This window comes from Trachemys scripta, chromosome 14, assembly GCF_013100865.1.
Source record: "Trachemys scripta elegans isolate TJP31775 chromosome 14, CAS_Tse_1.0, whole genome shotgun sequence".
Classification (NCBI taxonomy): Eukaryota; Metazoa; Chordata; order Testudines; family Emydidae; genus Trachemys; species Trachemys scripta.
Genome location: NC_048311.1, coordinates 10,549,942 through 10,577,822, shown reverse-complemented (window position 1 = coordinate 10,577,822; position 27,881 = coordinate 10,549,942). Strand labels below are relative to the sequence as shown.

The following is a 27,881-nucleotide window of genomic DNA, read 5'->3' as shown; positions in this document are numbered from 1 at the left end:
GTTTGATCTGTTCTGCCTTCTCAAAAGTTAGTTGGAATAGTGGACAAATTATATTGCCACGTTACATGGGAATGGGAGCCCAAAGCAAGCTACAAACCAGGGGATATTAGCAATAGGATTAAATCTTTAGATCAGTGCATGAATCGCCTTTCTCCTGGCTGTATCTAGAGGTTCTACTAACACAGCACCATTTGCATGCCATCATGTTGGGGTATAATTGACTTGATATAATTTTCTTGGTTTCTTTACAGCCCATCCACACTGTTTTGCTGCCTTTTAATTGGACTTGCCTCTAACCTCAGGTTATACAGGTTGTGTGTGTGAGGGGTGAGATGATATGCTGGGTGCATGGGTTGGTGAGACATGGGCAGGCAGAGGCCAGGGGAGAACCCCATTTCAAGTTGGGGCACATGAAAGTTATCAGCGCCTGTTGGTTTAGGGTTCTGCAGGAGATGTATGGGGGGAGAGACCTGTCCCTTGGCCAGGAGCAGTCCTAGCCATTTTGCCAGCCAGGATGGAAAACATTTTTGGTGACTCCCACCCCTCCCAAGCGGCTGAGCCAAAAAAAAAAAAAAGAAAGAAAGAAAGAAAGAAAAAAGAAAAAGACACAGAGGGGGGGGAAAAAGTGACTGCTCTGCTCGCCTGCCCGAGAATCAGCTGTGCTCTTGTGCTCATGTGTCTGTTCGACAGGCGGAATCCAGCAGTGGGATGGATGCTTGATTTGTGCTACTCAAGTGGGCCATGTGGGAGAGTTTTGCCCTCGGTTGATTGTAGGGTTCAGAGATGGATAGAATGGGATTGCCAAGTTAACTCCACATCAGATTAACCACAAATAACAGTCCATGTACCAGCAGGTGTTGACAAGTATTCCCTCTGAATCCACTCTGAGATTTTTGGGGCTCTCAGCTGCAGTGACAGCACCCAGTGTGGGCGCTAGCATGGAGGCCATGGAAGTAGAGTAGCATTGCTGGTTGCTGGTATCTGGTGGACCAGGTATCTCATGATTAGCAGAGACACAAGCCTTCAGTTCGCGTGATTCAATGTGCAGGTAGCTGCCCATAGGAAAATACCATCCACGATTTACTGGGGAATGCGATTCCAGACCTTGCTTGTATTACGGGAGCCTGGATGAGAATGCTGCTGGCCCTGTTTGACTAGTGTTTGTCTGGCTAGGGCCTAGGTGCAGGCTCAAATAGGTCAGGAAGAGTTTGGCCAAGCTGTTTGCATCCGTCTTAGCCTTTGGGATGTGCCCCATCGTAAACATGTGCTCGTCAGGAACTATGGAGGTGCATGGGCCACCTCACCATCCCCATGACTCCTCTCCAAGCTGACTATTAGAAGCATCTAGGCTAAATGCAGGCTGTGATTGTTCCTCTTCAGGGTGGACCCCACCACAGGGAGCCTTTGTAACGCCCAAGCTGGTTTACTGCTGTGTGCTTTACACAAAACTACGACGGCGGCATCAGCTGGTGCAGAATGCAGCAGTCTGTTTGTGAAGGCAACAAGGGGCCATGAGCGTGGAACACCATTGCTCAGTGCACTCTTCAGTGGCTGCGTATTTGCTTCCAAGGGCAATTCAGTGTGTCACGTATGCTCTGCAAAGCACCAAATGGAGTAATGCCCAGTTATCAGAAGGATCACCTCTCCCCCTCTGTCCCATTGTGGTATCATTATTACAGTCCCCTGGGCTGGGATCACTGTTGGCTCCTAGGATTAAGCTCTCTATGGCTAGTTGCAGGGCATGCAGTGAGCAGACCAAAACTCTTAAAGCAGCCTTCCAAACCATGCGTCTAATCAGCTTCATGGCACCATTAGCCAAATTCTCTGCAGAAACTCTACTGACTTCAGTGGAGCTACACCAGCAGGGAATTTTATCCCCCGTACAATCTGGTGGGTTTGGCTTACTTTAAAGCTGGCTGTTATTTATAATGATTGATTTATAAATGGAAGGTGCCCAGGTGCGAATACAAATAGATACAGTAAAAATCTATAGAGGAGGTTTTTATCTTCTTCTTCTGGACATAAAATTGGAGGTATCATCTTAAACATGAAATAGCTTTTCTAAAAGCAGAGAAACTCCTCAAAATACTTACTCTAAATACCAGTTGTCATTCTTATCAGAGGATAAATTTGCAATGGATATATAGCCCAGATGGGCTGTGCATCTGTGCTACTAATTCTTCATCCATTAATTTATACTGGCCCCCACTAGGATGCAGGTAAATGAATAGCTCCGTCAGATGTGGGATTGATGGTTCACTGTGAACTATGAAATATTAAAATGTTCTTTTTCTTTCTTAAAACATGGAAGTGCAATGCTCTGAGATTGTGAATGGTTCTATCGATGTTTGTGTTCAGAGCTTTTCAACTACAGAAAACAAAATAACTGGAAACATACATTTGTAAAAGATGAGCTCGTCTTTGGAACACGTCACTAGAACTGAACCAGAGTTACCTAGATGTGAGAATTAGCAGGAGCAGTTGGAACCACAGCATGATCCGTACTTGATTGCAGGGGCTGCACTAGCAAACTTCCCAGCTGTGATCCATCACTGCTGCAGCTCCAGCAGTGGTAGCAAAGGTGCAGGCTGCAGCCCCGACAGGACTCAGGCATTTTGGGCACCATGTTATCTAACCCTGCAAAACTACCAGCAGCCATTTCACTAAGTTTTCAATAAGGCAGGATTAGAACATTCTTCCCAGCTGAGCTGTTCTACAAGCAAGGATCCATTATTCTGTTTTATCCCTCTTGGTTGATATCATTAGTTGAAAAAGTTAGTTCTTGCAGGCACTTGAAATCTAGTGGTGCTTACAATAGCATCAGGATCTCATGCCCTACAAAGGGGTCAGGCTTTTCTGTGGACCCACCTTGTTGGCAGTGGTTAGAACCCTGCACACAGCTGCTGAGAATATTCCACAGATTCATCGTGGCAGGTGTATCTTGTTAATTTCACCAGACGAGTAGGGAGGTGAGTAAGAATCTCTGGTCAGACAGAATGGGGGGCAGAGAAAGCGAGGATGCAGGAAACCCTAGGAACAGCCAGATTCAGGAAGTGCGTTGACGTTGGTGTATGTTCAGTTACTGAGATTTCAGTTACCAGTAAGGCCAAACCCAGCAAGGAGGTAAGTCTGAGCTTATGCAGTGTGTGAAGTCTTTATCTGGAACAAGACAGGAAGTCCACCTGCTCACAGTTCATTTGTATTGCTGTTACTATCAGAGTTCCTGGGGTCTGTAGCATTCCAAACTCACTGCGCATCGCTACACACCCTGAGATGGAATGGAACCTGGAGTCTTATCTTTCCCTGTCCTCTTATAGTCACTTCAAGGAAGGAAGACTATAGATAAAAAGCCACCACTCAGCTTCAGGGTGGGAGTTCTGAAATGTTCTAGTTCCAAGGATGGTGATCACATTTAGAGCCTTTCCTAATTTCCCATCCTCTGTGATAACCTATTTTAAAGAGAGAAAACTTAAAAGCTTAAAACTCTTCGGAATGCATTTGATTTGAATTGCAAGATCAGGATGAGATTCAGCATTTGAGACTTCAGCCTCTCTACACGGAATCCTAGTACCAAGCCCCGTCAGGGAGGTGGTCTTCAAGGTTGAGTCTATGAACCTTGACAAGAGCTGCTACTGAAAGAAAAACTTCCCCATGCCAGGGGGTGGAGGGGAGAACTCAGCATAGCTAAGTAAGTGACCCACTTTGATCAGAGCTCACTCACAGATCACTGGCAGCAGAAGTGTAACACAGGCTGCCTAGAGTAAGAGCTGCATGAATCACTGTCATTTAATTCCTGCATACAGCACAAATTGTGAGTTATGCTACCACAGACGTGGCAACCTGCAGGAGCAGTCTTGGTGGGGATTCGTCATTCACTCTGCAGACTGAAATCCCAGCGGCTGACAACTGTCAATGGGAATGTCAGTGACAATTGTTCTTCAGGATTCTGGCTCCGATGCACTACACTTTAGGAGCAATGTGATTGGCTGTGTAGTCACCAAACAATGTCTGAGCGCTCCTGTGGGTAGGGAGTGTGCATACAGCCCTCCAGTCCTGCCTCCTACTGACTGATACCAACTCTGGTCAGGCCAGTCGCTCCTCTGCACTGGGACCGCTTTCAGATCCCTCTACACAAAGACTCAATCCCTTGAAGCTCTTTGGTGAAGGGTATGCCTGAAGTTCTCATGGCAGAACTTGACCCCTCGTGTGGTAAATTGGTACAAGTTACTCCAAAAGTCCTGGAGCCCCTGGAGAGAGGAGACTGTAGCAAGCATATCAGCACCAGTACAGTAACAGTTTGCCTTGTAACACGTGTAGGTCACGTGTGCAGCAATACCATGGCCATGCAGAGACCCTGCAATATCCACATGTGCAGGGATGTCATGGTCATGAGGAGACTGTGGTCTCTATGTGCATGTCTACATGGCAGCTGAGAGATGTAATTCCCGGCTAGCTCGAGCAGAGCTAATATGTAGATGTCTACCTGAGCTGGGCATCACCACCCACCCCCTTCAGGTAATGTGTAGACATTCCCTAGTTATGCAACAATAGTACGAGTGCCAAGAGAAATACTGGCCAACCGCATATCTACACAGCAGCTGGGAGGCTGCTTCCCAGGGAGGCTGGACAGACACATGCTAGCTCTGCACGGCAATGCAGGCCAGTTGCCTGGTATGTAGCCAGGGGTGGAGTGGGGTGGGATGGGTTTGTACTCGAGTGGCCAGCCTGTGTTGCTGTGGCCACACTGCTATTTTTAGTGCACTAGCTTGAGCAGACTTAACACGTGTCCATCTGCGCTGAGAAGCACCTCCTACCTGCTGTGTAGACACACCCTTAGATGAGAACATGGGCTTCAGTTGTAACCATAAACACCCCGAACAGTGTATAAGCTGCAATGACTCGTCTCCTCATCAAGCAATTGCTAAGATTACCTGCATATCCCAGCGTGCACCCTCCATGAATAAACCATGTACGTAGGCACCCTCACGAGGAGGGCTGCTCAAATCTTCGCGGTTCCTCTTCGTCACATCGCACTGCAGAGTCATTTTATCCAAAGGCCACTCATTCTTTCGGGCCATGGACTGCATGATGGCTGTCAGGAAAGACTGAGGATTGAAGAATCCCGCTAGCCACACAACAGAGGGCAAGACAAAGTCTCCTGTCCACGTCTCAAGCTCCTTGATGCGGCTGAGCAGGTCAGCAAACCAGCCAGCCAGGCCAGCCATGGAAGGATAAGCCCTCCTAGTCCAAGACTCAGGCACGGTGTCCAGGAAGAGGGCATTCTGTAGGTTCTCCATATCGCTTGTCATTGTCAGCTCTCCCTGGTGCAGAAGAAGAAAGAAGAGGATAATAGGCAGATACACACTACTGAAATGCAGCCACCTCTTCAGTGAAATATGGCAGCTGTTTAACACTGAACACCAGCTACCTTTACACAAGAGGCTAAGCTGGGAAGTGTAAAAGAATGCTGAACCCCAGGGGTTCTCACATGTTTGCACACCATGGGATCTCTTCATTAATTCAAGATTGTCTTGTGGACACTTCCTACTGTACCCTCCTAATTTCTCACCCTTCCTGCAATATAAATAATGCTTGGTGGAAAAATACACAAAAGTAATATGTGTGCAGAATTGCTTTCAGCTAATGGCTATGTCCTCCATTTGCTCCCTGGGCTGTTTTTATTTCCTCTCCAAGGGTGAAGGTCTTTAAGGACCAGATTTTCAGAAGTGCTCTGCACTTCCAATCACTGCAGCTGGAGAGAGCTCCCAGGAGCTCCCATTGTTCTGTTTTGAAAATCCCGCCAGACATTTATTTGTCAGTACCAAATCACCCCTCATTCCCTGTAGCCTTCGCTATTCTGAATACCACGGGTTACTCTGTAGTGTGGGTCTGTCCTCTTATCTTCTTGTGCTGTCAAATTTAATTATTTTAAAACAAAGAAACACCCAACAAATTAAAATATTATGCAGCCATGCAGGACTCCTAGATTCTAACACCAGACGGGATCACTGTGAGCATCTAGTCTGGAACGTTGCCAAAATAATTCCTGTTTGAACTGGAGCAGAAATTTTAGAACTCTTGGTTTTAAAATGGCAGTGCGGAGGCTCCACCACAATTTTTTGTAAGTTGTTGCAATGGTTAATTACCCTCACTGTAAAAAACTGTGTTTATTTCAAATCTGAATTTGTCTAGCTTCAACGTCAAGCTATTGGATTTTGTTATACCTTTGTCTGCTAGACTGAAGAGCCCATGATCAAATTCCCTGTGTAGGTACTTCTAGGCTGTGATCAAGACCCCTTAACTTTCTCTTTGTTAAGAAAAAAATTGAGCTCTTTGCCTCTATCACTACAAGGCAGGTTTTCTAATCCTTTAATCATTCTTGTGGCTATTCTCTGAACCATCTCTAATTTAGCAATATCCTTCTTGAATTGCGACACCAGAACTGGACACAGTATTCCAGCAACGGTCACACCAGTGCCAAGTCTAGAGAGAAAATAACCTTCTTACTCCTACTCAAGATTCTCCTGTTTACACATCTAGGAATCGTATTAGCCCTTTTGGCCACAGAGTTGCACTGGATGCTCTCCTTATTGACGATGACCCCCAACTCTTTTTCAGAGTTACTGATTCCCAGGAGACAGTCCCCCATCCTGTAAGTATGGCCAACATTATTTGTTTCTTGATGTATAGCTTTATGTACAGACATATTGAACTGAATATTATTTATTTGCATCCTGGTTACCAGGCGATCCAGATGCAGGATGGAGAGAGGATTGGGATTTTATTTTATTCTTAGTTTAATTATTCGAAAAAAAAATTCTAAAAACCAAAGACGTTTTTTCTGGACTGGAACAAAACTAGCAGGAAAGGTCACTGCTTGGACAGACTGTGATGGCAAGAGCTCCATGGGATCATCTGGAAATATTCAGAAGCCACTAGTGGACTCTATATCAAAGTTAGAGAACCACGGTAACACAGCAAAATATACTTTGTCCTGCAAGTTCTTAGCATGTATAGGGGACAGTCTTCTGATTCAGAAAGTTGAAAAAATAAGTAGGGAATCATCCATTTTGGATCTGTTTTTGACCAACAGGGATTAATTAGTTGCGAATGTGAAGGTGGTCGGGAACTTGGAAGGAAGTGATCATAATCTGATAGAATTCAAGATCCTAAGGAAAGGAGGACATCAGAATCGCAAAACAAGGACACTGGACATCAAAAAGGCAGATTTCAACGAACCCTGAGAAATAATAGGCAAGGTCCCATGGAGATGTTACCCCAGAATTTGACATTCCTGCGTGTTACCCCAGAACTTCACAGTACTGCAGTCAGTCGTCTTATGTGTTCAGCCACTGCTAGCAGAAAACCAATCATCACATAGCTAGGAATAATTTTTAGGCCAAACAGCTGCATGTTTGCAAATTTTCTAACCAGAATGGGAGGATAAGATTGGGATAGGGTGACCATATTTTCCCAAAGGGAAAACAGAACACTGCATGGATCCAGCCCAAGGCCTCACTCCCCACCATCACCTCCTCTGGCACACAGGACCAGCCTGTGGGCCCCCTTCTCTCCTGGCATGCAGACCGTCCTGAGGCCCACCTTCCCGTGCCCTGAGCCGGCCATAAGCTGCCCACCAGTGCAGGGCCAACCTGAGGTCCCCCTCTTCCCTCGGTGTGCGAGGCTGGCTGAGGCTCCCCTCTTCCCTCAGTGTGCAGGACCGGCCCAAGGTCCCCCTTCCCCACTAGCACGCAGGGCTGGCCAAAGGCTCCCCTGCCACCCACCCATGTGGGGCTGGTCCTCTCTCCCCCACCCCCCTCACATGCAGGGCCGGCCCAAGGTTCCCCTCTCCTCATCATGTGTGGGTCCGGCCCAGGTCCGAGCTCCCCCTACTGCCTGCCTGTGGCTGGCCTGGCCCGAACCGCACTTCCAAGCCCTCTCTCCTGTGATGATCAGGTGTCAAGAGCGAACAGGACAAATGCCCAGTTTTGCCAAAAAGGTCGGGACGGCCAGGACTGGGCTTAAAAAAGGGACTGTCCCGCCCAAAACAGGATGTATAGTCACCCTAGACAGGGAGAAGATGGAAAAAGGAGGAGCTGGGGAACTATGGGGTACGCATGCCCCGAGGGGTACGCAAACTCTCATCGGGGGTATGTGAGAAAAATCCTATAATGACGGACAATACATTTGATTTAATAAGACTTGGCAATCTAATCATAGATATATTATGACCCTATCTCAGATTGGGGTATGCGGTAGACTATATTATTTGGAAAGGGGTACGCAGTCTAAAAAGTTTGAAAACCACTGTACTAGAGCAATGTATGAAACATGCAATATGCAAATACCGGGAGGATGAAGGGGTAATCACTAGCAGCCAGCATAGATTTACTAAGAACAAATCATGCCAAACCAGTTATTTCCTTCTTTGATAGGGTAACTGGTTTGGTGGATAGGGGGAAAGTGGTGGACATAATATACCTGGACTTTAGCAAGGCTTTTGACACATTCCCACATAACATTCTTAGAAGTAAGCTGGAAAAATGATCGGCAGAACTACCGTTAAGTGGATACATAATTTGTTGAACAACCACAAAGAGTAATTGTTAATGGAATGATGTCAGATTGGAAAGAGGTCTCAAGTGAGGTTTCACAGGGATCTATTCTGAGTCTGGTGTTATTTAACATCTTTATTAATGACCTGGATGTAGGAATAGAGAGCATACTGATCAAATTTGCAGATGACACAAAGTTGGGTGGAGGGGCTGCAAACACTATGGAGGATATATCTAAAATTCAAATGGATCTTGATAAATTGGAGAACTGGGCTATAGACAACAAAATGAAATTCAACAAAGACAAATGTAAGGTGCTACACTTATGGAAGAAAAACCAAATGCACAAATACAGCACAGGGGATAACTGGCTTGGCAGCAGCACTGCTGAGAAGGATCTGGGAGTTGTGGTGGATCACAACCTCAACATGAGTCAACAGTACAATGCTGTTGCAAAAAAAGCAAATGCAATTTTGGGTTGCATTAACAGAGGCATAGCACGCAAGTCATGGGAGGTGATAGTATTGTTCTACTTGGTGCTGGTTAGGCCTTAGCTGGAGTACTGTGTCCAATTTTGGTCACCAATGTATAGAAAGTATGTAGAGAAACTGGAAAGGGTCCAGAAGTGAACGACAAAGATGATCAAAAGGATGGAATGCAAGCTATATCAGCAAATACTTGACATGCTGCGATAAAAAAGATGGAGGAAAACTGTTCTCTCTTGCCACAAAGGGCAGGACAAGAGGCAACGGGTTCAAACTACAACGTAGCAGATTTAGATGAAATCTTGGGGAAAACTTCCTAACTGTAAGAACAGTAGGACAATGGAACGGACTGCCTAGGGAAGTCATGGAATCTCCCTCACTGGAAGTTTTCAAAAGGAGGCGTGACAGCCATCTGTCTTGGATGGTTTAGACCCAACCAATACTGCATCTTGGTAGAGGGTTAGACTAGATGACCCTTGTGGTCTCTTGTAACCCTATGAGTCTATGCTGTATCCATCTGAAAGTGCACTTAAAGCCAAGGGAGACATTCCAAGGCCATATTGGTATTGAAGCCAGATTAATTTCAAAGACAAATACTTGCCAATATAGGTGAAGTTTCCACTTGTTCATGGTACTCATAGACTTTAAGGTCAGAAGGGACCATTATGATCATCTAGTCTGACCTCCTGCACAACGCAGGCCATAGAATCTCACCCACCCACTCCTGTAACAAATCCCTAATCTATGCCTGAGTTATTGAAGTCCTCAAATACTGGTTTAAAGACCTCAAGGTGCAGAGAATCCTCCAACAAGTGACCCGTGCCCCACGCTGCAGAGGAAGGCAAAAAACCTCCAGGGCCTCTGCCAATCTGGCCTGGAGGAAAATTCCTTCCCGACCCCAAATATGGCGATCAGTTAAACCCTGAGCATGTGGGCAAGACTCACCAGCCAGCACCCAGGAAAGAATTCTCTGTAGTAACTCAGATCCCACCCCATCTAACATCCCATCACAGACCATTGGGCATATTTACCTGCTAATAATCAAAGATAAATTAATTGCCAAAATTCGGCTATCCCATCATACCTTCCCCTCCATAAACTTATCAAGCTTAGTCTTGAAGCCAGATATGTCTTTTGCCCCCACTACTCCCCTTGGAAGGCTGTTCCAGAACTTCACTCCTCTAATGGTTAGAAACCTTTGTCTAATTTCAAGTCTAAACTTCCTAATGTCCAGTTTATATCCATTTGTTCTTGTGTCCACATTGGTACTAAGCTTGAATAATTCCTCTCCCTCCCTGATATTTATCCCTCTGATATATTTATAGAGAGCAATCATATCTCCCCTCAGCCTTCTTTTGGTTAGGCTAAACAAGCCAAGCTCTTTGAGTCTCCTTTCATAAGACAGGTTTTCCATTCCTCGGATCATCCTAGTAGCCCTTCTCTGTACATGTTCCAGTTTGAATTCATCCTTCTTAAACATGGGAGACCAGAACTGCACACAGTATTCCAGATGAGGTCTCACCAGTGCCTTGTATAATGGTACTAACACCTCCTTATCTTTACTGGAAATACCTCGCCTGATGCATCCCAAGACTGCATTAGCTTTTTTAACAGCCATATGACCTTGGCGGCTCATAGTCATCCTGTGATCAACCAATACTCCAAGGTCCTTCTCCTCCTCTGTTACTTCCAACTGATGTGTCCTCAATTTATAATCAAAACTCTTGTTATTAATCCCTAAATGCATGACCTTGCACTTTTTACTATTAAATTTCATCCTATTACTATTACTCCAGTTTACAAGGTCATCCAGATCTTCCTGTATGATATCCTGGTCCTTCTCTGTATTAGCAATACCTCCCAGCTTTGTGTCACCCGCAAACTTTATTAGCACATTCCCACTTTTTGTGCCAAGGTCAGTAATAAAAAGATTAAATAAGATTGGTCCCAAAACCGATCCCTGAGGAACTCCACTAGTAACCTCCTTCCAGCCTGACAGTTCACCTTTCAGTATGACCCGTTTTAGTCTCCCCTTTAACCAGTTCCTTATCCACCTTTCAATTTTCATATTGATCCCCATCTTTTCCAATTTAGCTAATAATTCCCCATGTGGAACCATATCAAATGCCTTACTGAAATCGAGGTAAATTAGATCCACTGCTAGTAATTTTATTCCTAGCACACCCCTGCTGAAGCAATGGGGATGCTATGGTAGGGCAGGGCCTATAGTTAAGGTTGTCTACCATTTTCTGTTATAAGTCCTTATTTTTAGTTGCTTATCATTTTGTCAGACTGTAACTAACTCACATTGTCTCCTTGCTGAATATTTTTGGAAAGATTCACTGAAAACAGCTGAGCCATTGCCAAGAATGAGATTAGTGGAAAACGGATCCTTCCATTACCATAAAAAAATCCAACTCTTTCTTCAGAATCTCCAGAGTCAGTCCTTGGGTCAAAGAGGCGCCTTTTGCTGTTCCCATGAAAATCCACCCAAATCTGTCCAAGTTATAAGCCTCTGAAAACTACCATTTGCACATGCTCAGTAGAGCTTGGTAGAGTTTGGCAGCTAAAACTCTCTGAAGATCCCACTGCACTGAGCATGCTCCGTTCCCCATAGAGCGCCTATATGAAAACTGCACTGATTATGCTTTCAGGCCCCACTCAGGCTTCTAGATGGTAGGCACAGAGCTAGAGCTCCAAACAGAACACAGGCAAAGCAGCAGCAGTAGTGGTTCCCCTGTGTCCTTCTGGCAAAGGGGAAGTTATGCTGGGCTAGAAGCCAGGAGGGCTTCCACTGAGAGGTGTTCATAATGTTGTGCATTTCATAGCCTTTACTATTCCTCAAAGTCTCACGCTACACCTCTGGAGGCAAATAAATATAATTCTGCCCATTTCACAGAAAGGTGGCTCAGAGCTTGCATGAGGTTGTCTCTGGCAGATCTGGGAGTAGAATGCTTTCACTAATGTGGCAGATCCAAGTCTCATCCACTTACCTACCCTGCCTTTCAGAATGAATGTGCCAAATCGATATGTAGGCAGCTGCACTGTCTGTGACCACTAACCACCACTGTCCTTCAGGGTCAGAGGTAGAGCTCTTTGCAGCAAACATTGTGAAACCTACCAGCAAAGCATGTGTTTCATCCACTCTAGTGGCTAGCTCTCTCAATTGCTAACAGCCTACTTCTGCACCCATTTCCTCTTTAATGATCAAGGTCTCTGTTGTGGATCTAAAACGCATGGTTCAAACTCTGCTGATGACCCACGGTGGGCAGGGGGTCAGTATGATTCTATATGATGGAGTTTTTGTTTTTTAGGGATTTAAAAAATAATTTGAAATTATGTAAAAAAAAACCTGAGTCGAAAGAAATTGAAAGTCCAGCACACACAAAATTGAAAATAAAAGTTGTCCATGCAACTCCCTTGTATGTATGCATGGTGCTATATTTTGCATGATCCCATACTTTTTATCCTACAAAACCCATTCTCCATTCAGGGTGCAAAATGGGTAGTGAACAAAGTTGAGAATTGTAAGAAGAGAAAGGATCTTCCCTTGTGTTCGAGGTGCCCAGAATAGCTGGGATCTATTCTTGACTGTGCCACAGGCTTCTTGTGTGATGTTGGACAGACTGTATCCTAATCCATGTGCAGAAGGAGGCTGGATTAAGGCCTGGGGAACTTAATTCTGGCATTTCCCAACTTCTGAGAACTTGACCTTGCAGCTTTAACATTCTTTTAATGTATGTTTTGTCTGCAATATTTATAAACACCAGCTATAACGTATGTTGTTTGGTTTCAGAGTAGCAGCTGTGTTAGTCTGTATCCGCAAAAAGAACAGGAGTACTTGTGGCACCTTAGAGACTAACAAATTTATTAGAGCATAAGCTTTCGTGGACTACAGCCCACTTCTTCAGATGCATATATATATATATGCATATATCTATATATGTCTCTAAGGTGCCACAAGTACTCCTGTTCTTTATATGTTGTTTGGCAATTCCTAAGAGCACAGTGCTGCGAAGAGCTGTACCTTTACATCTCCCAGTGATTCAAATGGGAGATGAGAGCACTGAGCACCTCTGTCCTAGGAGGCACTTGCTACATTGCAGTCCTGGCCTCTACCTCTAGAACTGTTATGCATCATTCTGGGGATTCCCTTACAGAAATTCCTTCCCTTGGAAATGCTGATAATCTCAGAATGATGGACTAGTATGAGGGTTATCAGGCTCTGCTTTTGCAGTCACACCAGTGGTAAAAGAAAGGCCTAAGTATTGTCTAGACCAGTGGTTCTCAAACTGTGGGTCGGGACCCCTAAGTGGCTCATGACCCCATTTTACTGGGGTCACCAGGGCTGCCTTAGACCTGCAGGGGCTAGAGGCCAAAGCCCAAGACCCACTGCCCGGAGTCGAAGCCCAAGCCCGTGGGATTCAGCTCTGGGTGGCGGGGTTCAGGTTACAGGCCCCCTAGCTGGGCTGAAGCTTTGACCCCTTCACTGCCCGGAGCAGTGGAGCTTGGGCTTTGTCCCCCCACGCACCTGGGGCAGTGGGACTCGGGTGGGCTCAGGCTTCTGTCCTCCCTCCTAGGGTCATGTAGTAATTTTTCTTGTCAGAAGGGGGTTGCGGTGCAATGAAATTTGAGAATCCCTAGTCTACACTGCAACAAAAGATCTGCGACTGGCCTGGATCAACTGACGTGGGCTGCGGGGCTAATCAACTGCAGAACCCGAGGTCTGAGACTCTGCAATGGGGGAGGGTCTCAGGACCCAGACTCCAGCCCGCGCCGGAACAGCTACTCTGCAATTTTACAGCCCCGCAGCCCAAATCAGTTGGCCCAGGCTGTGCTGCGGGTCTTTTATCACAGTATAGCTATACCCTAAGGGTCTGATCCTGCAAACTCTCCTGTAGGTGTGTAGTGCCCACATTCCTCAGATTTCAGCTGCATAAATACGGCACATCATGTGATTAAAGGTTTGCAGGAATGGGACCTGCAAAGGCGACTGGTCTTGAAGCTAAAGGCAACAGGCCAAGTTAAATTAAGGTATTAGAAGAGTCAGGGGCTATTTTCAATTAGTCCAAAATCAACAGGAACAATGTTTTTGCCTTTCAAAGCATATGTGGGCTTTCTTAGTTCCACAGGCACTAAGTGCCAGCGAATGGCTCTGTAATGACAAGCTAACTTGGTCTGTGTAAATAACTGCCAATAATTCATCTAGTTAGTTCTGTCCAGTGAGTGTATGTTCTCCTGGCCTCCAGAAATGACTAGTTATCCAGTAAGAAATCTTAGAAGTGCCTGATAATTTCAAATATAAGGCCAAGCACAAATGACAAATCTCTCTTCCTTTGGTATTTGTCATGTAATTACAGAAGAGTGATAGGGCTATGTGTGCTCTGTGAAATAAAGAGCAATTGTGTATTTCCCTTTACATATTTCAGCTGTTTTCACTTGCCAGTAGCTTGTGTTATTGCAATGTGCTGACCCACAATTTAAAAATTCAAAATAGAAAAACAGGGCCAAGGTCAGGGGGACTGATAATGGGGCTCACCAATGTGAACCTTTATGTCAAAAAATTGGATCTGATCCAGACGAGTGGCAGCTAAAAGGCTTTACTATCTAATGGCTGTTCAGTGGAATAGTGTGCCTCTCACCAGTGATACTAGGGGCAGCCATCTCAGCAGAGGCCAAGGACTGAATGGACCACTTCCCTCACCTCTTCAGGTAGATCCTTCAACTCTGGGTTAAAGCCATTGGCAAAACAGTGTAGGCAATGAAGTCTGGGAGAGAGAGTAGTCTAGTGGTTACAGCAGGACATTAGGAATCAGGAGACCTTGGATAAAATTTTCCAAAACATGTAAGTCACTTAAAAGTCTAAGGGCTAGATTCCCAAAAGAAGATAGGCACCTAAGTCCAACTACAGCCGTTAGGTACAGCACCACTGAAGTCAGCAGGAGTTTTGCAATTGATTTTAATGGGATCAGGATTAGGTCCCAGCAATATGGCAGGAAGGGAGAAAATCAGTAAGGAGTTCACCTGCCTTCACAGTCAGTCATTACTCTGGGTGCAACACTATGCAGGAGCATCAGTCACATGGAAGCTATTCTGAACTAAGGCTTTTAAACATGAAGCACCAGTTCTTGTTGACGGTTACCACCCTAACTGGATGGCTCCTATTTCTGGACCAGACAATGGCTTTGTAGTTAGATGCACACAATGAACTATTCAAAGATTCAAATTAGTCTTGAAATAGCCAAATCACCCTCTGTTAGCAGATATTCAGTGAGCAGCAAAGAGGCATACTTTCTCCCCACAATATTTATTCTACTACAAAGCTACGGTCTCTGCTAAGTAAGCTTCCTTTCTCCTCTGAGTCCTGTCAGTATAGATCCCCAGTTGTGGGAGGTCAACAAGCATTAACAACTTGCCCAGGAGGGGGTTTGGGGGGTAACAATTACACAAAGGTTTCATTCCTAAATTGGGCATGAGTCTGAAAGGAACTCCAGATAGTAGCCTTATATATCCTAATTGAGACATTCCAATCCTCAGACATGCAGCAGAGGCTGCTTTGAACCAGAGAGAATGAGAAGATAAAATGCAAGAGGCATGAGTTGATGATGAACATGCCCACCCAAAACCAGACAACTTCCTGGGATGGGGCAGAGGGAAAGCTCCCCCTATTGGCTGATGTTGCCCAATATTATGGTACTGTCTCTGGTGCTACACTGCTTTCCTCCTGATTTGAGTGAGAGGTTCTGCCAGCTGAATTGTTGACTCAGCTCTAATTTACATGCAGCTTGTTCTGAATTTCCAAAGATCCTGAATTGTGAGATGGCCTGAGTAAGCTCCCCATGCTGCCTGGTGTATCTGTCACAATCACACCTGAGGGTAGAGGAGAGCTGAAGGATACATCTCTGCAGATGTTCTTAGGCACTGTCCACTGCTATCAAGTGTCCTGGATATTTTAGGGCATGGTCACAAGGGACTGAATAGGTGGGATTTAGTGCAGGAGGTCAGACGGGATGATCTGGTGGTCCCTTCTGACCGTAAGCTTTATCATCATTGTCGTGCTGAGGCTGATATAGTGACCTTATCAAGCTCCAATACATCTCATTCTGAGTCTGACACACAGCATTTACACAGAAGCAGGAAAAAACAAAACTTAGCAAGTCTCATGAAAAATCACATGGTTGATTTATTGACTGTGAGTTCTCACAGAGTCCACTGATCTCTGTACCTCCAGAAACCTGTCGTCTGGTGAGTGAAGTCCACAGTGTGAGTCAGAGAAATGGCAGTCTCCTCACTGGAGCATCTACCAACTAGAAGAGGGGACAGACACGATTCCTGGTGGAGACTGTGGTCAACATTTCCAAATGTGAATGTCTAGTGTTAGGCACCTAAGCCCATATTTAGGCATCTAAATAAGTGATCTGATTTGCCGAGTTGCTGGGGACCTGCAGTTCCCATTTTCCATGCTGGGCAGTCAAGTGATATAACATGAAGGATCAGACTGTCTGGGTCTCTGTTAACTTATCACGCCTCTTCGTGTCTCTGAGATCATTCCTCACAGTCAGGATTATGACTTGGCTGCAGACGGTGATGTCATGTCTAGACTGCTGGGCCAAGCTGCACTGGGCAGTCTGAGCAGAGTGTACAGTCATTTCAACACACTGTCTGGAGGCTTCTCTGCCACGGAGTCTTTCTATACATCTCTGAATCTCACTCAAAGGGTTGCATTACATCCCTGCTGTAGTTTGTGGTAGTGTTTCTGGGGGACGTGCATGTTCTGTTACTGCCTAAACTCTGTTCAAAGCCTTTGTGCTTTAGTTCAGGGCCATTCTTCTCATTGTTTTCCCTGGCCAATATGTAGTAGCTTGCGTTTCTCCACATTAAATCTAATTGCTACACATTGTCCCAGTTACAATATCCTCTTGTTTGCTACTCAGAGATTGAAACATTAAATCACTTCTGTTTACCTGTCTCAAGAAACGGAATTTCCAATTCAACTGCCAAACACTGGTAAATAAAGTAAATCTGTTTAAAATAATTGGCAGCATAAATATCAGCCTATTTTAAAGTGGATTGTGTATATTGCAGAATTACAAAGCACACACAACATTTTTATCTCTTTAGTCAACAGAACAAACACCAATTTTTCAGCAGTAGACAGATGTCACTTAAATGTTTGAATTTCAGTTTTTAGCACCTTCTATTTGCAGGAAATGCATATGAAAAACGTGCTTTGTATTCACCACTTTGCTATTTTAAAAATAAGACACAAACTGATTAAAACGGATCAGTTTTTCCACGCCACACTGATCCCACACTTTCACTTTCATGTGATTTTTCTAAATGGTTGGACAGCTGAATTATCTGCAGTATATTAATCAGTCCACAAAATTATGATAATAAAAAAATATTTCTTAGCACTTTCCTCCACAGATTTCAAAGATCTGCACAAAAGTGGTTAAGCATCATTATCCCCATTTCACAGATGGCGAAACCAAGGGGGGGGTCCTAAATAGTCCAACATACCAGAGGCCAGCTGGAAGAGGTTACATCAACCATGTTTTTCAGAGTGTACTTATAGTAAGGTTCTTTTAACCCAGGAAGCAGAGTGTTACTATGTAAGCAGGAAATGATGCCAAAGAATTAAATGGCAATTCCCACCTCCCCCCCCCCCCCCCCCCCGATATTAAATATCTAGTACAGCAGGCTGGAAACCAGTTTAAGAAATACGCTGTCTGACTGGTCACTTTCTCTTCTTTGAGAAGAGTCTGCTGACTCTTTATTTGCAGGCCGAGTTCTCACTGTTGATTTGACTAGAGAAGCTACAGCTTTGCCTCTGAGCAAGCTTGGTAAGAATGGGGCCACTCCTCCACCTTCCATTCAAATGAGCTGCTATAAACTCCAAGAATATGTCAGTTATCATAGATATCTGTGGAAGGGACCTTGCTGTAGGCAACAGAGTATAGTTATCGGGCTGTACATGTGTTTCTCAGGAGACTTCCCTTCTGACATGTCCTATCCATAAGAGCCAAGGGGAAGAACAGCATCTCCATCACCATATTGCCCTCACAAAGTGACCGATGGGTGGGTTCTATTAGCCCCTCTTTGGAGAAGAGGAACAGACAGCCTTTCTCTGTTCTTTGAGTGACGGCACGTCTGCCGATCCTCTACTTGTACGAAGCCGTCAGTAGTGAGAGGAGTAAAGGCAGGGCTGATGAGGATATGGAATTTAGGAGCTATGCAGACAAACAGGCTAATGGTGCTACCTGTGAATTGAAGACCCCTCTGCCAAAGGCTCTATCAGCAGACCTGGAAGTTGAGATTATAATGGTTACAAAAAGTATGCATGCTGGACCAGGCAGCTGCCTCATTGCTCATCTGCCAGTCCTTTCCACCCATGATGCTGTGGTTATTCAGGACAAGTAACCTCCAGTTCCTTCAAGCACGGAATTCCTTTGGCTGTGCATGCCTTACTGACATAGCTATAGATCCAAGAAGAGCTGCTATTCTGGTGGGTTTCCTGGCCCCACACCTCACATGATAGTTGCTAAACAGGACATTTGGGAGTCCCGCCTGATGTCTAATGGGCCATAGAAATGTCTTGACCAGGCTCGGGGGAGTGTCCATAGCTACCACTATGCGGTCTGCTTTGCTTTGGAAATATCTGAGTTGTGATACGGAGACAAAGCATGAGGATTATTACTGCAGCATCCTGGCCATTGCAAGCAGGCTGAGGAGTGGCTTAGTGACCCCGCTCCAGGGCATAGCTTCTTTGCTTCTGCAGTTGACAACCTGTCCAATGAAACAGCATCATCACTTCCCTGTGGAACCTGGCTCCTGCCTCCCCTACACCCGGGGGAAGGGTGCTGCTCCAATCCATTCTTCCTTTGCTCTCAAATTCTCTGTCAGTAGGTCTGTAAAGCTTTGCAGTTGGGGGAAAGTGAGCGGTGCCTATGGTCTGTATAGACAGGAGTGGGATCCATCAGTTCTTTGGCCTCTTGTTCCCCTACAATACCAGCTGTCCTGACAGCCTCTTATGGGATGGCAGTAGCCATACAACAAAGGAATGTTAACTCCGTACATTTGCATGTAACACAAGACACCAGACAACACACTGTTTTGGTGACCTGTAGCGTCCCACTGTCAGCAGTGCACTGAACTACACACAGGAGCTAGTGCCTGCCAGTCCAGCAGTCTTAACTCATTGTCACTAATATTACTGAATCAAAGAATCCCACCTGTTTATGGCCCATCATCCATGCAGTCCGCTCACAGTTTTGCATAAAATACCTTCCAAAACAATAGCTCCTAGAAACATGGGCTTTGCCATCCTGAATCAAACAGTGCTCTGTCTGTGCAGCTTCACAGGAAGGTGCAAGAAACCCTGCAGGAGGCAGTTATGGGATAAGCTGTCCATAGGGGCAGTTTATTCCTGTCCCCCTTCATTTAGAGATTCACTCATGCCCTGATGCAGAAGGTGTCATGTCCCTTCCAAAACTCTTGGCTTTTGAAATCCATGCCATTGTTACTATTATTGTTATGTAAGAAAGATGTGGACAAATTGGAGAGAGTCCGGGGGACAGCAACTAAAATCATAAAAGGTTTAGAAAACATTGGCATGTTTAGTCTTGAGAAATGACCACTGAAGAGGGGGGGAACCTGGTTAGTGTCTTCAAATAAATTAAGGGCTGCTATAAAGAGGACATTGATCAATTTTCTCCATCTCCACTGAGGGTAGGACAAGAAATAATGGGTTTAATCTGTAGCAAGGGAAATTTAGGTTAGATATTAGGGGAAACTTTCTTACTATAAGGATAGTTACGTGCTGGGATAGATTACCAAGGGAGGTTGTGGAATCTCCATCTTTGGAGACCTTTAAGAAAAGGTTGGACAAATACTTGCCAGGAATGGTCTAGGTGAACTTGGTTCTGCTTCAGCGTGGGGGTATGGACTAGATGACCTGGTGGGGTGCTTTTTAGCCTTACACTATTATGATTCCAAATATGGATATTTTTGTATCCTTATAAGTGACTGACCCTTTTTTGAATCCTGCTAAGTTCTTGTCTTCAGTGATACCTTGTTGCAATGAGTTCCACAGGCTATTCAGGCACTGTGTAAAAGAGTACTTTCTTTTATCAGTTTTAAATGTTCTGCCTTTCAATATCACATAATGCCTCATTGTGTACCTGTAACTCCACAAAGGGCCTATGGTGGGGTATAGGGGACCATGTGCATTTTTCACAGATTCCAAGGCCAGGAGGGACCATTGTGATCATCTAGTCTGACCTGTGAAGAGCAACTATGAATTTTTCCTCATGAACTTGAGTTACCGTTGCAGCACACTGTGCTATTTGTTAGGTACCACTTTAAAATGTAACTGTTTAAAACGTGAGACACTTTTCGTTTCTCTTCACACCCTCATCACCTCTGCTTTCCAGTCATTCAATGTGCATATGAGATTTCACAAGACTGCAACTCTAGCAGAGAGAGCGCCTACCTTCAATCCCAGATCTAGCTCCTTAAGGGAGCGCTTTATCTCGCTGGTGAGGATGTTCATTCGCTCACATTCCTGGAAGGCAACCACAATGTAGGGCGTCCTCTCCTCCACCTTTGCCATCAGCTCCAGGATGTTAAACTCATCTGTTAATTTCTCTAAAATCTCATCCAGAAGAGCCTTCACCTGTTTGCCAAAGGAAAGAGAGAGAGAGAGAGAGAGAGAGAGAGAGAGAGGAGTGAGTGAGTGACCCATGTGCTTCCTCTACTGAATGGTGGAAGAGAGCTCCACCTGCCACTTACTGCATCGGAAAGTAATCAATGTCTTGCTGAATCACGCATGACACGTTTCAAAACAGCTTGTCCCAGCCTAGGAAAATTCAAATGCCTACCAAACATCATGTCAAATGAGGCTCTTTTAAAAGGACTATTTATAAATGTCCACACGGCATGGCATACTCTATTTTGCATCCAAGTTTGCATTGCTCCTTTTTCCAAGGCCAGGTTCAATGCAGGAAGATGGATGAAGCTATGAAGGTAAAATCAAATACTGGTGCCTCCAGGATTGCTGACTTTATGAACTATTCTTTAATGTTTTAGTGACAAAAATGGGAGATTATTTTAAATGGAATTTTAAACTGAATTTGGTATTCTGAATGAATACAACATGGGGAAAAAGCATAACAAAGCAAGTTACTTCCTGTCTCCTTCACAGCTGGATTTGGAAATATCATTGCTAGTGTGTAACTAATAAACAGAAAACGCACCAGGAAAAACTCCAAAGCTGGCATTTTGTGTATGGTGTGTTCTGGGAGCCTGTATATATGCCAGCCAGACTGCCATCCCCTGTGGTTGATGGCTGTGTGCCAGCAGAGGCCATAGCCAGATTTATTCGCAATGTTCTCACATCATCTTCTTTTTATGGTTTGGGTAGGTAGCAACAACTAAAAATTTGTATGTCCTCACATGATGATAATGAAGGCACTGGAGCGCAGAGGACCAGTTAAAGTCAGGCCCTACCACTGGCTATGGTACAATTACACTAATATGGCGAGCGTCTGAAGAATGCCAGGCTGGTTATTTCTGTTCCTTGTACACACTATACAAAGGCTGACTAGGTTATAATAAAGGGTCATGAGAAAAAACAGACTAAAATGCAGCCAAATTAAGCAAAGTCACCCAAGTGGCAATGGCTCCCTCCTCTGCCCATCTTACCTTTTCTTCCCTCGTAGCCCCTCCTCCTTCGCCAGTGTTGGTGTCACGAGGCTGCATCTCCAACACGGTGCGGAAGAGTTTCTCTGAGGTCTGGGTTAAGAAGCCGATTTCAGCATTCGGATGGAGACCATACAGGTACGGAGACTCGGCAGGCAGGGCATCGTCTATGTACTACACAGGAAGATCACACCTCCCATTATTGTTACGTACAGGGCCAGGGACTTTACACTTACTGATCGCATTGATGGGCTGGACAGCCACCACACACAGTCTGCCCAATGCAGCATATTCAGCTGGACTGACGTGCGGTGCTAACAAACTGCTAGGAAGCAGAAGGGTGGAATTAGTAAAGCCGCTGGAATAATAATAATTTCTGCCACAAGAAAACAAGTCTGGCCATTGTTGCAGGATGTCTTGGCTACATATCTCAGAGCTGAGCTTCTTCTACCTTTTTGTTTGCTACACATTTGGGCATCAATACCCTGACCTCTTTGCTGGGAATTTCACTTCCAGGAGTAGAGATCGTTTCACCAGTTTTATGAACAAAAATGAACTAATACACCAGCCCCTGCTGCTGCCTCTGCACATAAAGAACGGATGAAATCAGTAAGTAAACATCCAAGAGTCTTGAGTGTTTCTCATCAGATCCAATGCTAAAAGGAGCTTGAAAGGGCCATTTTAGCAAACGGTATGCGGATGTAATTTTCCACTAGACCTGCTCAAGTCCCAAGAACCAATACAGTTGTTCTATTCATGCATGAACAGAAGAGCTCATGATGAAGTATCAAATTACCATTAAACTTGGCTCATCCAAGGGGATGCTTAACAGTCTACAGAAAAAGAACATAACAGGAAATAATACAAGATGAGCTGGAACTCTGCAATCCTATTCACTGTCTCCTATGACAGATTAAAAGGTGATTATGGAGGACATTAAATTCAGCAATATAATTAATACCAGCAAACAAAGAGGCTACCTGGTGATAACCATTGTAGTCCATGTTCCCCGGGAGAGGAAATCCTGGAGCTAGGAAGAGCTCTCCCTCCAGCATTTCTGGCTTAATAAATTCCTCCAAGTAGGTTTTGCAAAGTCGTCTGTCCCAGTCATCTGTGATGTGGCCTCCATACATAATCTCACCGAAGAGGTAGCGCAAATCGTCATAGGGGACCTAAATAATGAACCAAGAGGGCATGAAAGAGTCCACGCAGATGCAGCTCCACTGACCTCATCATGGGGCCGCAGACTGGAAAGCAAAGAACTGATCTACAGGGTGAATGTTTTCATTTCACCAGTTCATTTTTCTAAGTAATTGAATATCATGTAGCAGTTAAATCACACCATGCAGGAGAGCGGCCCAGAGAAATCCAGCCTGCAGAACAGACTTTGTGGGGTTTCCCCGATGAGAAGCGAATCTTTTTGAAGTTCCATACATTAAACATAGATGTCTAGGCAGCCAAACATTTCCAAATATTGGCCCTAAAATGGCAGGGAGGAGACTCGCACATGCCAGAGCTGATATTTTATCTAAGTGTAGTTTGTAAGCTGCAACAGATGCAAGTGGAGCAGAGGCCGCTCTGTATCCCCCTAAGATACACTGAGTTCTGAAGCTAGAAAGCCTGATGATGCCGGGGAATTGGCATTTAGTGAAAAGGATTTCAGATGTTTCAACAGACGTGTAATAAGCATATGGGCTACAATCTGCACACAGAGCCAATTTCTTTGTTTCACGCACCTTTGAATTGGCCTCCAGGTAATTGTACAGCACGTTGACTGAGATAGTGAGGTCTCCAGTGTTAAAGGGGTAGGAGCGGTTCCAGCCCTGGGGCCCAAACTTGCGTCTTTCTGCCACCACGGCATGGAAATAACAGAGGGCGAACAGGATGCTTTTGAACTCGTTCTCCCGAGCACACATCTCCAGGGTGTCCTGAAATGGAAACAGAACAGCAGTGTTGTGCATTTCCACCATACCTTCCATCTCAGGGCTCTACCTGGGTTGCAAACTCTATTGACACAGGGCATGGCGAACCCTCTCACCCAGTGGTCCTGCAACGTGGCACCCTCATCTACTCATTTCTGAAGCATCTAAGCAGTTTGGGGTTTTAAATGAAGGTTTTTGCCCATATAGTACTGAACAAACCTTCCAGATGTTCCCTGGTGCAGTGAGGAGTGCCCAAGTCTGTAGACAACAGAGCTAACTGTGGTGCAAAGCTTGGGCAGAATGCATGGCCTGGGTGGCTGGGCTGGGCCCTGGTGAATTTCACCAAGGCTGGGGGAAGAACCTCGCTTCACCACATACATACACTTCACAGCCCCGCTCCAGCCTCAGCCTCTCTGAGCTCTGATTAACTCATGAATCAGAGAAGGTCCCTGGTTTCTATGGGACTGGACATGCTATGGCAGCTTTCTATGTTACTGCAATATTAAATACTCCCTGAAGCACTGAGCGGGCAGGTCTGGCTATTGACTGCAGAGCTCTATTATTGAAGTTATCACGGGGACAGCAGAAAGTTTGGACAACCAGGGCTTTTGGTCCCTGGAAAGGTGAGGGGGTAGCTTTGGCTTTTGGCTCCCATGGGGAGTTTAGACCTTTGACACTGAAAATAGACACATCTCCTCCCCTCCTCCCTTGTGCATAGTGATCGAGGGGACCTGATGTTCTTTGCTGTGCTTGAATTCCTTGTTCCTCATCTCACTAGCTCTTACAGCAACTTAGCTGCCTTGCTCTCCTCTGCCCCCATATCTGCTGCTGCACCTAGCAATAGTGGATGAGCACTTTAGTTAAATGTTTCCACTGAAATGATCATCAGTGAACTGGCACCACATTGAGATCAACGGAGCAGTTTACAGCTCTTCTACAGGAGTGCTTTATGCAGACACTGCTGCTGGGGTTACACAGAGGTTTCTCTCAGAGGTTTCTTAACCGTGGCAAGTGCTACACATGAAAGTTCTGGATTTGGCAAATGATTCTTTGGTCACAGAATCATGGGACACGCAGGGCTCCGCTTTGACTCCTCAAAACTGCTGTCTGTCGGGGACTTCTAGAATGCTTCAGCCTTCCCCTCCCACCCGTCCCAAACCATGCATGCATTTGCCCATTGGCAGTCAGCTGGCTGCAGACTGGCAGGATGAGTTGCCAAGGGCTCAATAAATGGATTAAAAGCAAAGAGATTTAGTATTGAGGGCTCCAAAGAGTAGAGAACAACCCAGAGCCTTTCACCCCTGCCTCAGCCCCTGGATCTGAGACTCCTGGCTTGTGAATTGGCATTGCCCACCTGCCATAACTATGGGCCTCTGTAGCAGGTGTGCCTACAGTACTGTCTCTGCCTGCTCTGACTAACGTAATCTGCCACATAGACTGGCTGCCTCCAAACCCCTTGTGTTCTGAGCTCTATGGGTGGCTAGTGCCCACACAGCTGACTAGGAACGAGGGGTGCGACAGGCCGGAGCAGAAGTCTGAGTCGGGGACAGAGAACCAGCTGGGAGTCATGGTTGTAACAGAATCACTGTAGCACTGAGGCCTGAAAACTAACTCTTTGGTTCTCCAAGGTTCCATTATCATTATTTACCCTGAGGGAGCTCAGGGCCAGAGGAAAGAGCAGTACATTACCTGAGAGGGGCTTCGTTTCCATTTATGATACATTCTGAGGAAAAACAAGCCTAACTGCCCTCTCTCTTCTAGCGTGTTCACCTGATAGATACGACCTTATTGTACTGAGCACACACCCAGCATGTGCCAGTAGAAACTGCCAAGCAGTGGGGAGAATAACAAAACTGGACCTCTGACCCTACACACTGACGGCAGCTCTGCTGCCCATCTTCCAGGCTGCGCTCTGGATAGTGAGTAGGTAATGGGCAGGCTTGGAGATGGAGGGGCGGAGAGCCTGAGTCATTTAGTCAATGAAGAGGAACAAAGGAAGCCAGCTTTCAGGGCTGAGCTGGGAGCATGCAAGCGATGGCTCAGAGATAAGGCTTTGAGCTGGAGGCGAGCCGGCTGCATCCATCTCCAGTGGAGAGAGTCTCTCTCACAGCAAGGAGGGAATAAAACCAAAACACAGAGCCCTGCACTCCAGCAGCACCTAAACGTGAGGGAATTGGAGCCCTCCCAGGAGGGAATTGTGAGCCCGATCCTACTCGGGGTGGGAGGCCCCGTTAATTGAAAGTGGGAGCAGATTCCATCGTTCCCAGCTCGGCTGGGCACCCGTTCCGTTGTGACTGTCACCTTGTTTCCCCTTGTGACTGTCATTGCAGCTTTTGACTTAAAGCCAGAGGAGCTCAGGGGTTTCCGCTGTAGCTAAGATGCCATCCCCCCACTGTGGTTTCTGGCACACCAGCACAGAGGTACGGCTCTACACTGCTTCTGAAAGCTGGTCTTTCTGTTGGTCTCCACTCCCTTCATGCACCCATGTCATGGTAATGGCAGCCACGGGAGCTCCCTTTTTGCATTGGAACTGTGCATTGGAATCCAAGCTGCTATTTAAAAATATTTCTATTTTTTGTGATTGGGGAGAAAACCTTACAATGCGACCCTGGTGTAAGCCGGAGCAGTGATGTCTGCCTGAGTCTGCAGTCAGCCTGAAACAATAGCTCAGGGAGGAGTGTATTACCCATTCACCTCATTGGGGCATTCACATGGAAAGCTAATAACTATTTTAGTGCCTGCCTTGTTAACTATTTCACTGCTGATTTTTTGGGCAGACACATCCAGCCCACGTTTTCATCCCACAATCCCAAATGGCCTTCCATATCTCCTCAGTGCCAAAACTTCCAGCTTTGCACTGACAGACTCTCTAATGCAGTTGTGTGTTGCTGATACATTGAAAACTGAAGATGGGGGGTGAGGTTAGCATAAAATAAACAAAATTTAATAGCAAAATACGTCAAACAAAGGGTCACTGTACTGATTATATGATTCAACTTCACACCCATTCATTAACAATTTCCATTTCTTAAGTTACCCAACTCTGCAGCAGATTCCCAGGCTGCTGCACTGCACCACTGCAGAATTCAGGGACCTTGCTAGAGAATGGAGGTCCCGCTTGCCATGCAATGTGCTGATCCTTGTTTAATGGGAATCAGGCTTGGGCATCATGAGCAATCACTGCTCTGTTGTCCCCTCAGTTAGGGAGTAGCTTCTAAACTCTCTCGGTTTTTAGGGCGCTGCTTTGCAGATATTACAAAAGAACAGGGTCAAAGCATTCTACTACGCTCGGAGCCCATTCTTTCCTCCAGCAACCTCCCAGTGACTTCAAGGGGCCTTTGTCTGAATGAAACCTGAGAAAGGATCTGGCTCGTAGCCTCATTTGGCCTCTCTCTCTATTTAATCCCGACCTTTTCTTTAGCTACAAAACCAGAACAATATTCCCCGTGTACAATAATAAGCCGCCTTTGTAGCTTTCAGCTGAGCTAAATTTGAACATCCATTCCGTACGCTGAGCAAGAACGGAACACAAAGCAGTGAAATGAGGTGTAAAGGTTCTCCTCCCACACATTGCAGGATTTTGTGATAAGAGGCATTTTATAATGCTCTAGCAATTTAGAAAATGTTAATTACTATCTGATTGAAATGAGCACAGGCAGGATGAAAACATTACTTTGGAGGAAAGTTCCCCCCTCCCCTGATCTGTGGGACTTTCTGTGCAATTCAAAATGATGAATGGCAGTGGATAAAAATGGAATAATCTTCACTGACGGTTCACATTAACCCCTGCCTGGAACCTCCCACCTGCGCCTCCCAGGAGACTCCCTTCCTTACACTGCAGACGCCTTCAAAATCAGAGCATCTAACAGAGTACACATGACGCAGCACCTTTGCCTGACAGGACTGGCTCCCCTTGTGCCTCCCGGGCTGCAGGCTACACTGCAGCTGGCCCTGAACTACTACATGGGGGTGCACCCTGCAAAGCTTGATGCTTGTGCTCCTAGTGAGCAATGACTGGCCATGCCAACGGTAGCCTTAAAACCTTCTCTACTGGCCAGCAGCACCATGTGGGCACCTTTTAAGGAGCATTCTACCCGCTGCTCTGACATGCATAGAAGCAGCTGACAAGGTCAGAATGCCTCTAGGGACTGCTCTGGGGCAGATGACCACTATCCCCCTCACTTCCCACAACAGGGGCTCTAGCTGGGAGACCTCTG

General features: G+C 45.7%; 1 protein-coding gene across 1 annotated transcript in view; it reads right to left on the bottom strand.

Moving 5' to 3' along the window:
* LOC117887652 (dynein heavy chain 9, axonemal-like) overlaps positions 1 to 27,881 on the bottom strand; it is a 150,912-nt gene that overhangs the window by 3,986 nt on the left and 119,045 nt on the right. Inside the window, exons 11-15 of the mRNA XM_034790310.1 lie at positions 23,479 to 23,670; positions 22,723 to 22,914; positions 21,746 to 21,916; positions 20,535 to 20,717; positions 4,932 to 5,321 (exon numbers count right to left, since the gene is read on the bottom strand). Of these exons, the coding sequence (XP_034646201.1) occupies positions 4,932 to 5,321; positions 20,535 to 20,717; positions 21,746 to 21,916; positions 22,723 to 22,914; positions 23,479 to 23,670 (1,128 nt within the window). The remainder of the gene's footprint in view (positions 1 to 4,931; positions 5,322 to 20,534; positions 20,718 to 21,745; positions 21,917 to 22,722; positions 22,915 to 23,478; positions 23,671 to 27,881) is intronic.